General features: G+C 50.4%; 1 protein-coding gene across 7 annotated transcripts in view; it reads right to left on the bottom strand.

The window, feature by feature from the left end:
- Positions 1 to 569: 569 nt before the first annotated feature.
- The window catches only part of LOC137305173 (discoidin domain-containing receptor 2-like), a 149,619-nt gene continuing 139,250 nt past the window's right edge, over positions 570 to 10,938 (bottom strand). For all 7 annotated transcript variants that reach the window (XM_067973986.1, XM_067973991.1, XM_067973987.1 and 4 more), the window contains 6 exons: positions 10,381 to 10,625; positions 9,110 to 9,237; positions 7,867 to 8,064; positions 6,403 to 6,637; positions 4,276 to 4,425; positions 570 to 2,252 (listed from right to left, as the gene is read on the bottom strand). In XM_067973986.1, the coding sequence (XP_067830087.1) occupies positions 2,112 to 2,252; positions 4,276 to 4,425; positions 6,403 to 6,637; positions 7,867 to 8,064; positions 9,110 to 9,237; positions 10,381 to 10,625 (1,097 nt within the window). In that variant the 3' untranslated portion in view covers positions 570 to 2,111. The remainder of the gene's footprint in view (positions 2,253 to 4,275; positions 4,426 to 6,402; positions 6,638 to 7,866; positions 8,065 to 9,109; positions 9,238 to 10,380; positions 10,626 to 10,938) is intronic.

Genomic DNA, 10,938 nt, shown 5'->3' with positions numbered 1-10,938 from the left:
AGAAGGATATGCTGATAGGATGAGATGAAGTAGGGTGGGAGGAGGCTCGTGTGGAGCGTAAAGACCAGCATGGACCAGTTGGGCCGAATGGCCCGTTTCTGTGCTGCAGACTCGATGTGACTCTATCTAACTATGAATGGTAAATGACGCAAGAAGACAGCAGGAATAGCGAGGTGCTCTGATCAGGTGCAATACACCTAGAAGTGCAACAAGCAATCCCAGCTACAAGTTGGCAAATCTCCTTTCAGTGTTTGCAGACTTCAACCTAAGGAATGAAAGGGGGCAATTTTAACCTAACTGGCCGGGCGGGAATCCCACGGGATCGGGTGGAACGCTGGTCTCGCACCCCCCGTCCGATATCACTCTCCGTCGACTTCGATGGAGAGTAAAATCGGGGCGCAGGGGTGTAAAACCAGCGTCGCACCCGAATCCCGTCAGACGGGCGGGTTAGGTTAAAATTACAAACTCATTCTCTACCCAATCTGAGCTGGACAGCGGGAAAGAAAGTACGATACCCAAGACAGAGAAACGCCGGAATAACAGAAGTAACATTACAATTCACAATGAAGTGTTTTAAGTCTGTGGTTGTCTTTATGTGCAGTAGTCAGAAGTTTAATCAGTAGTTAGTCTACAATCTATTCTTGCATTGGAACCAGCCCTCTTCAGTAGTTTGTTAGCTCTCCTCTATTCCTATTGAAGGCAAAGCTCTCATTAACGACCAGATCTATAACAGTCCAGCAACCTTCCGGCTCAAAGAAACGATCGTTACGCAGTCTACTGGCTATTTGGGTGTGGCCGTTTACCAGATGCTTAGTCAGAATTCACACCCTTGTCTTCTACACCCAAAGCAATAGTTATGTACACGAGGAAAATAAACCACCAATCCGATTTGTGGTACATTTTGTGCGCAGCAAAAGAAAAGCCATCCCTAAAGCAGTAGTTGGACGTCCTATTGTTACTATTGAGTAGTCGTTTGGAAAGTTTGTCGATTGATTGGCACAAGTGTCTTTTAACACTATTAGTAAGTACCTTCGAAATCTGAGGATTAATGAGTCGCACACTGTTTGCAGCAGACCATAGGATCTTGAAGTTGGTCCTTGCTTTGTGGCAGCGATCAAGGTCATTTTTACAGTAGTCCAAAGTTGTCCTGGTTAGGCAAACCAATGCTGCAGGAATTCATCCTGTAGTTCCTGGTGGTCTCCTTGGCATGGTCTATACTTCAGTAGTTGTGTACCAGTTAAGCTGGCTTCGCTAAGCAGATAATCCTTGGTGGAGTCGGACAGACAATCCAATTATTTTTCTACTTGTGATTGCGGTAAACATAAAATTTCTCTCTCTCACTCTGGGGACACCACATATTCTAGATCTCCCATCCATCGACCTTGAACGGTTGACCCATCTGACCCATTCTCCCTTGCTTTCTCTGGCTTCTAACGCACACACACACACACATACACTCACACATTTTCTTTCCTTGCCACGTTTTCTCTTTTTCCTGACGGTCATTTTGAATTCTTAGTAGTCAAAACATTCGGTGTCACAGTAGTACGATGTGTCCAAGGCTTGTCCAAAGGTGAGATGACCTGCAATGTTCCACCAACTGACTGCATCTAATTGATAGGAAGCTGAGATAAAATGCTGTTGTCCTGGGACATTCTCACCCGTCACAAAGTTTCCAGTGTTTCCAATAAGAACTGATCGCGATTTTCAATCCCCAACAAACATTTCCCCCCGTTTTCAGCCTGACCTGGAGAAAATTGGCCCCCGAAGCTCTAACTAGAAGAGTTTGAGGCAGATCGGCGGCGGCGAGAGCAGGTTAATCTACCAGGAGTCCCCAGAATCTATACGCCATCCTCACCATCGGGAAGCAACATGAATTGTTAGAATAAGTGCGTAAGGTTGCATCTCACTCACGTCCCGCTGGGATGACTACTTCAGATCTAAAGAAAAGTGACCAGCAAACACCAGAGATTTCCCCTCCCTCCCTCCCCCCCCCCCCAAAAAAAAGTTCCTGCAGTGCTGTTGGCCCCCAAAAGACCCCTTTTCCCGTGATCATCTCTCATCTTGGTCATCACAGAGGTTATGTCATCCAGTACGCGCTGGAAGTCCATTTATACCATGTTCATAGCGTCCTCTGTTAGGAACTGGTGGATCTGTTGAAACGTTGGCCGATCTTTCGAATCCCGGCACCAACAGCGAACCATGACGTCGTAAAGAGCTTGCGGGCAGATTACCGGGCGCGGAAGATACACCTGGAGAAACAGGATTTGAAGTAGGAGAGCAGTCAACCCTATTCTCAAACGGGACATCCGAACGGTCAGAATTTTTCCCCGCAAGGGGTGGGAAGATCCCAGGCCACGTAGACTGGTCGAGGCTTTCCGAGCGGGGCAAGATGCAGGGATGCCTCCCTTCCCCATGCCCCCCCCCACTTCCCCCTTGTTGACTTTTCAGCCCCGCGGTCAATTGGGTCGTTGCCATCAGACTGGAGGCGGAGACTTTGGGGGGCCTCACGCAAATCAGCCGTCGAGCTGTGCGAGCAGAATAAAACAAATATTCTTCAAAAAAAATGTTTTTCTGCTGCTGGGGGAATGTGTACAGAGAGAGGCGGAGAGGTTTAGGGAGGGAGTTCCAGAGCTTAGGGCCGAGGCAGCTGAAGGCACGGTCGCCAATGGTGGAGCGAAGAAAATCTGGGATGCACAAGATGCAAGAATTGGAGGAGCGCAGAGATCTCAGAGGGTTGTAGGGCTGAAGGAGGTTACAGAGGTAGAGAGAGGGGGAGGCCCTGGAGGGATTTGAAAACAAGGATGAGAATTTTAATTGCGAGGCGTTCCCGGACCGGGGGCCAATGTAGGTCAGCGAGCACAGGGGGTGATGGGTGAACGGGACTTGGTGCGAGTGAGGATACGGGCAGCAGAGTTTTGGACGAGCCCAAATTTACAGAGCGTGGGCGGTGGGAGGCCGGCCAGGAGAGCATTGGAATAGTGGAGTCTGGAGGTAACAAAGGCATGGATGAGGGTTTCAGCAGCAGTTGGGCTGAGGAAGGGGCGGAGACGAGCGATGGAACGGAGGTGGAAGTAGGGGGGTCTTGGTGATGGAGTAGATACGGACAAATCGTCCTCTCATTGTCGTATCCTTTGCCGACATGGGCAGGTGCATTTTTGTCCCACTGGGCCCTATGGAAAAGCGTGTCCCCAGGCTTGTGCTTGGCCCACCAATTGCAAATCTACTGGCAAACTGGAGGGAAGAGGCTTGAAAACCTATGCCATCGTGTCCACTTGATATTGTACACTAGATGCAAGAGCGCCCATTTCTTGGTAACAGATGTTACTAAGAAAAATAGGTAATGGGTAAGGTTCACCAGTCTTGATATATTGGTCTAAAAAGGATGGATTACAACCCCAAAGGGATCTTATTTATTATTTAAATTATATGCATCCCCCATATCGAGCCTCCTTTCATGCATACTGGGGAAGCCACGTGCTAGGCACACAGTCGAAGATGTTGGCATAGGAACAGAAGTAGGCCATTCAGCCCCTCGAGCCTGTTCTGCCATTCAATTAGATCATGGCTGATCTGTTTCTTAACTCCATCTACCTGCCTTGGTTCTGTAACCCTCAGTACCCTTACCTAACAAAAATCTATCAAAGTTTTGAAATTTACTATTGACCCCCAGCCTCAACAGCTTTTTGGGGGAGAGAGTTCCAGATTTCCACTCCCCTTTGTGCGAAGAAATACTTCCTGACATCACCCCTGAACGGCCGAGCTCTAATTTTAAGGTTATGCCCCCTTGTTCTGGACTATCCCACCAGAGGAAATAAGTTTCTCTCCATCTACCCTATCAAATCCTTAAACACCTCGTTTAGCTCACCCCTCAATCTTCTATACTCGAGGGAATACAAGCCGAGTCTATGCGACCTGTCCTTGTAATTTAACCCCCTAAGCCCAGGTATCATTCTGGTGAATCTGCACTGCACCCCCTCCAAGGCCAATACATCCTTCCTGAGGTGCGCTGCCCAGAACTGAAAGCGTACATTATTGATATGTGAGTTCCAGTATTAATGATTTCAATGAGCCTTCAGAGTTGAGGTTGATAGACATTTGTTAGGTAAGGGTATTAAGGAATACGGAACCAAGGCGGGTAAATGGAGTGGGGGTACAGACCAACCATGAATGGCGGAATAGGTTCGAGCGGCTGAATGGACCAGTCATGCTCATACGATCCGATGTTCCTTCCCTAAACCCCTGTGTCGTTTGGCCCCGTTTCCTCAGCATTACCTGCTTGCCCAGCTCTCTGAAGAATTCGCCAGCGTTCTCAATGACCAGCTCGTCCGTCAGATGGTAGTAGGGCTGCTCCTTGCACAGCATCAGGATCTCCCATAACGTGACGCCGAACGCCCAGACGTCGCTGCCAGTGGTGAACTTTCCCTGCAAGGGGAAGGGATCACAAGCGGAAAATCAGCATCCGCCTCCCCATCGACGGAGTCGCCCTTCGTGTACAGCGACGGGAGCTCGAGATATCGATTCAGGGTTCTTCCGGGCGGCACAGCGATTCAGGACAACAATCCGATCGGGCCGGGAGAAAAAATAACGGCCGCTAACGACGCACGCCCTCGTTAACGCGCAAACCGGCCGGCAGAGTTCAGGGGCGTTGCGGACCTCCAGAACTTGCAGGTCGATTTACGCCGTTTGCTCTGCACAAACGCCATCTCTCACCCTTATTTTTAAGAACTCTGCTGGATTCGCCCCTTAATCTCACCACAGAAAGTTAAGTCCGGGCATTAAGAGCGTAAGCACCTTTTTGACGACGTGATAATTGTTAATGCGATGCCAATCGACCTGGCCCAAAAAGGGAACAATTTAAACTGTTCAATCATCTTCCTGCACGTCATCAAAAGTTGTTGGAGATTTTAAAAAATTTAAATTTTTTACATTTCTTTTCCTTTCTGTCTCTTTTTTTCTCTCTCTCTTAATCCAATCTTTCTTTCTCTCTCTCTTTATTTCCCTTTCGGTACCTGATTTGACTCTAATTCACCCTATTTCCTTCTCCGTCGTTCCTCTGTTTCTTTCTCAATCCATAAATCTCAGTGGTTCAGGAGATAGACCGTTGGTCCCGTCGTTCACTAAGGTCCCAGATGCCCCGCGTTGCCCTCTCCGCACCGTTATCAGCTCGCACTTCCGGCAAGTTACGGCGCAAAATATTTTCGAGCTGCAGGGGTGAGGGAAAAGTTCTAACCAACGGGGCACGGCATGAGATGCTCCCCACTCCAGCAAAGTCCAGCCCGTGGTCAGAAAGGCCATAGTAATGACTGGCGTGGGAGATGGAAATTAATAATCATATTACTTCATCAGGTGGAGACCGTCTAAGGGTGCAGATCAGACGTCTGCAAGTAAGATTTTCTTTTGTGAGCTGTAGGCTAAATTCCCTGATCCCGAACTTCCAGCGGGAATTGGTGAATTTATCTCCACGTGCAGCAAAACCGTAAATTCACCCGTTAGAACACATTTGCGATTTCACTTACACAGCGCAGAGTAAAAATCTTTCCCCTTTGTTAGGACAGGAGGAAACTATACCGTTGATCTGATCTGTACTTAGTCTGAGCTGGGCGTGCTTAATGCTGACAATTAGGATCAAAAGTGATCCATTCCCCGGAATTAATGTCCCTCCCATTGATAACTGTACCACTGTGTCAGAAACAATTTGGTTAACAAAGTTTAGCAACTCAGGTGTTAGTATTGTACACCTTGTGACTTGTTGACGACACACATTGTTTATATAACATAGTCTGAATCCCATTGTTCATGAATAATAACTAGGAAACAGATCTGTGCGATGAGATAAAACAGGAATGGATCAGACCAGGTAAGACAGGAAGATTTGCATTTATATAGCGCCTTTCACAATCTCGGGATGTACCAAAGCGCTTTACAGCCAATTAAGTACTTTTGAAGTGTAGTCACTGTTGTGATGTAGGAAACGCCGATTTGCGCACAGCAAGATCCCACAGACAGCAATGTGATAAATGACCAGATCATCTGATGAGGAATAAATATTGGCCCAGGACACGGGGGAGGACTCCCCTCGCTCTTCTTCGAATAGTGCGACGGGATCTTTCACGTCCACCTGAGGGGGCAGACGGGGCCTCGGTTTAAACTAATTCACCGGGCGCAAAACCCACGGGATTGGGTGGAAGGCCGGTTTTACACCCCGTCCGGTATTATTCTCCACTGACTTCAACGGAGAGTAAAATCGGGCGGGAGCGTTTAACCAGCGTGGTGCCTGCTCCCCTCAGTTTCCCCTCGGGCAGGTTAGGTTAAAATTGACCCCCCCCCCCCACCCCCTCCCTAGATCCAGGTCTCCTCCGAAAGGCAGACAGCAGGAGAATAAAGGCCATCGCCACTCACCAGCAAAATGCTTTCCCAAGCCATCCAGCGAATGGGAAGCACAGCCCGGCCCTGGATCCGGTAGTAATCGCCCGCGTACAGGTTCCGGCTCATCCCAAAGTCGGCAATTTTGATGGTGTAGCTCTCGCCGACCAGGCAGTTGCGGGTGGCCAGATCTCGGTGCACGAAGTTCATCGTGGCAAGGTACCTCATGCCTGAGGCGATCTGACTGGCCATGTGCACCAGGCTCGGGTAACTGAGAGAGGGAGAGAGAGAGAGAGAGAGAGAGAGACGTAAAGACGGTGAACTTGAGCCAAGACGCGACCTCTGGCGCGCGAAGACTCACACTGGGAATTTCCTCCGGAGATTCGCCCGCACCAGGTTCCAACCGCGGTTCCGATTGGCAGAAGGCCCGAGAAAGCTCCTGGTGGAAAGAGTGTTCCCGGGACGAACCTCTGCCTGTCGAGGCTTCTCTTCGATCCGCGCGAAGCCGAGCTCTTTATTACGCGAGCGCAGAAACATAATTTGTACCCCGCAGTGACCAGAGGGAATCGGCCACCTGGCTATCTACATGTGGTATCTTTTCCTCTGTGTAAAATTGAAGAAAAGTTATTTCACTAAGCTGTCATTGGTTTATAATAATTTCGTAAAGTAATTTTTCTTGAGCTTTACACACAAAGAAAGGAGGGAGTTGCATTTATATGGAACCTTTCACGGCCTCAGGCCGTCCCAAAGCGCTTTACAGCCAATTAAGTACCTCTGAAGCGCAGTCACTGTTGTAATGTAGGAAACACGGCAGCCAATTTGCGCACAGCAAGATCCCACAAACAGCAATGTAATAATGACCAGATAATCCGCTTTAGTGGTGTTGGTTGAGGGATAAATACTGGCCAGGACAACCCCTTGTTCTTCTTCGAAATAGTGGCCGTGGGATCTTTTACGTCCACCTGCGAGGGGTAGACGGGGCCTCGGTTTAACGTCTCATCCGAAAGACGGCACTCCCTCGGTACTGTCACTGGGAGTGTCGGCCTGGATTTAGTGCTCAAGTCTCTGGAGTGGGACTTGAACCCACAAACCTTTTTCTCATTCGTTCATGGGATGTGGGCGTCGCTGGCGAGGCCGGCATTTATTGCCCATCCCTAATCGCCCTCGAGAAGGTGGTGGCGAGCCGCCTTCTTGAATCGCTGCAGTCCGTGTGGTGAAGGTTCTCCCACAGCGCTGTTAGGAAGGGAGTTCCAGGATTTTTTGACCCAGCGACGATGAAGGAACGGCCGATATATTTCCAAGTCGGGGCGGTGTGTGACTCGGAGGGGAACCTGGTGTTCCCATGTGCCCGCTGCCCCGGAGGCGAGATTGGCCAGCCACTGATCCACGGCTGACACGAGACCACGAAATGCTCCTCTACCTTCAACAAGAAAAGGATTGAGATGCCACTCGGAGAAACAAGGTGCTTATCACTTCTCCCTTGCTACTGCCAGTTCTAACCTGATGCTCGGGATGTTGCTTGCGTTTGCGATCTTTTCCTCCAGCTCGTGATTGCAGAGGAACTGGTTGAGGTCCCCATTCTCCATGTACTCTGTAATCATGCAGAGCGGATCGTCACGGACGCACACCCCCAGCAACCGAATAATGTTGGGGTCTTTCAGCCGAGACATGATCTTCACTTCCTTTAAGAAGTCGTTCCTGTAGGCGGAAAGTTTGAGGTCAAACACTAACCAGTCGCTGGTCACAGGAACTCCATTTTGATTGCTTTACACATCACGACAACTTGCATTTATATAGCGCCTTTCACTCAGTAAAACGTCCCGAGGCTCTTCACAGGAGTGTCATCAGACAAAAATCGGACACAGAGCCACGTAAAGAGATAATAGGACAGGGGTGAGGTAGGTTTTAAGGAGCGTCGTAAAGGAGGAGAGAGAGGCGGAGAGAGGTTTAGGGAGGGAATTCCAGAGCTCAGGGCCCAGGCAGCTGAAGGCACGGCCGCCAATGGTGGAGCGATTAAAATCGGGGATGCGCAAGAGGCCAGAATTGGAGGAGCGCAGAGATCTCGGATATGGGCTATATTCCAAAATCGCCCTTTTATCTTTTCACACAGTTGGTCATCATGCAGCCAACTCCCAGCAGAGATTATGGATCATTTCACTGCCGTTACCTCACCCTTATTTATACCAGCCAGTGCCCGTCTAAAGATACTGTGTGAAATTCAGAATATATCCAATTCCCGAGCTGGATTTACGAGAGTCGGATATGAAAGGAGACTTCAATCCTAACCGCATTTGGCACTTTGGTATTAATTTAACTAAAAGGTGAAAGATTAATGCTTAAAAGGTATAAATAACCTCCTAAACAGGCAGATCTAGTCACTCAAGGGGAAGTTAGATAAATACATGAGGGAGAAAGGAATAGAAGGATGTGCTGATGGGGTGAGATGACGTAGGGAGGGAGGAGGCTCCTCTGGAGCATAAACGCCAGCATGGACCAGTTGGGCCGAATGGCCTGTTTCTATGCTGTAAATTTGATGTGATCACCAGTCAGCGGGAACATCCCTCCCCCCACAATTTTTGTCCCTCTATCGCCCCGTTTCCTGGTGGCGAGACAGAAATCAGCCCCGAGGTTCGAAGAAGATAAAAAAAAAAACGGTCTTCTGAGCTGGAGGGATTCGAACCGATTCCTTTGAGCGCGGGCGAAGGGAGGAAAACGTAAACCTTTCGAGGCGGCCACGGCGCACCTGGCGTTTTTGGTGGCGTCCGAGCGCAGCATTTTCACAGCCACCATCAGAGGGCGTCCTTTGCGGATGTTGAAGGGGAAACCCAGGCTCTCCAGCTCCTGAGGGCTGTCCACTTCGCACAGGTGGACCTGGAAGATAGGGGAGAGAATGGATCGGCTTCAGTGTGTTGTTCCTCCCCCCGCCCCCCCCCCCCCCCGCCATTGACTTCTCAGACAACACCACCAGCTCTGCTCAGGACTAAGCACAGCTCTGTAACGTCCTGCGCTCATCCACATGAACGTCGGGTCTCTGTCGGGTGTGTGTAATCATGGAGTGATACGGCACGGGAGGAGGCCATTGGGCCCATCGTTCCCGGTCTTTGAAAGAGCTATCCAGTTCGTCCCACTCTCCCCCCAACCCCCCGCCCCTCCACCGCCTCCGCTCTTTCCCCCCCACTGCCCCGCAAAATATTTCCTTTTCAAACATATATCCAGTTCCCTTTTGAAAGTTATTTCAGGCAGCGCGTTCCAGATACCACGTGGGTGTTAAACGCAGACGCGGAGGAGCGCAAAATTGGGCAGGGAGGATCGCACGCCTGTTAACGGAGCCGGCCCCGCACTCCTTGTACTAGTTTAAGTAGAAGGGAAATCAGCCAGCTTCTGTTATCGGCATGGCATCCTGGCTATCACATCGTCCTCTCTGCGCTCTGCCCTGGAGGTGAAGACCCACCATCCAATGTGCGTTCGCCTGTGAGAGAGACGGAGAGGTTCTGGGATTTGTGGTGCTCCCGTTGTGGGTAAGCCCCCCGCCCCCCCCAATATCGACATCAGAGGCGCGGAGATTCGTCTCGGCCCCCTTTCCGGGCCCGAAACAGGCGGAGGCCCGAGGCTCACCCGAAATTGGGCCTCGAGCAGCAGCTTGGAGCCGGCCCCCCACCCCCCCTGAACGGTGCTCTTAACGTTTTGAGGGGCCGTCACTAAACGAATCAAAAACGAGCTGGCTTTGGATTACTGTGTGAGGTCGGCTCTGTGTTTGGCTCAGGTGGGGCCAGTGCCCGATTACTTGTGGACTCCGCCCCATTATTATCCCAGTAGGGCCCCCTCGTTCACTGAATTACGCCCGAGTTACATCCGGTTGCTTGATGGTTTATTATTGGCGCCTGGGTTTTTAAAATGATCACCACTCAGTCGTCTACTCAAAATTCTTTCGTGAAAACGCTTCGAAGAATTCATGCCCCCCCGCCCCCCACCTCCTTTATTCTTTTATTCAAATATCTCCCCAAACGGGCTTACCTCTCCAAACTGTCCCTCCCCCAGTTTCTCTCGGAAAACAAGTCGTTGCCGTGGAAACTCGCCCACGCCAATGTCTTTGCCGGCCAGCGCATCGATGGTGACGGCAGGGACCGCGTAGGTGTTATTGCCGGTTACTCCCTGAAGGTTGATGATGTCTGCCTCGGCGTAATGAGGTACGCTGTTCGGGAAGCCTGTTTGGAAGGCCATCTTGGTCAGGTCGGGCTCCGCGTACTCCCCGTTGCACGCTGCGATCGAGAGATAAGGGATAGGATGAATCACCTCGAAAAGACTCACCGTCTGTGTCTGCATCTTGGGGTTCGACTGGGTGAGATACACAGGGAAAACTTAGTCCTCTGGTCGGGGGTGGGGGGGCAATCCAGAAGGAAGAGGGGACCACCTTAAAGTGGGAGGTAGGCCATTTACCAGTGAAATCGGGAAGCAAATTGGGAACCTGGAAATACGCTCTCCCAACAGGCTGTGGACCTGGGGGGGGGGTCGATTGAAACTTGTCAGGACTGGGTCGATTGATTTTTGTTGGGTAAAGGGATAGAAGGTTAT

Source organism: Heptranchias perlo, chromosome 39, assembly GCF_035084215.1.
Source record: "Heptranchias perlo isolate sHepPer1 chromosome 39, sHepPer1.hap1, whole genome shotgun sequence".
Classification (NCBI taxonomy): domain Eukaryota; kingdom Metazoa; phylum Chordata; class Chondrichthyes; order Hexanchiformes; family Hexanchidae; genus Heptranchias; species Heptranchias perlo.
Note: the sequence above shows the minus strand (reverse complement) of the source record. Positions and strands in the feature narration are given on the sequence as shown.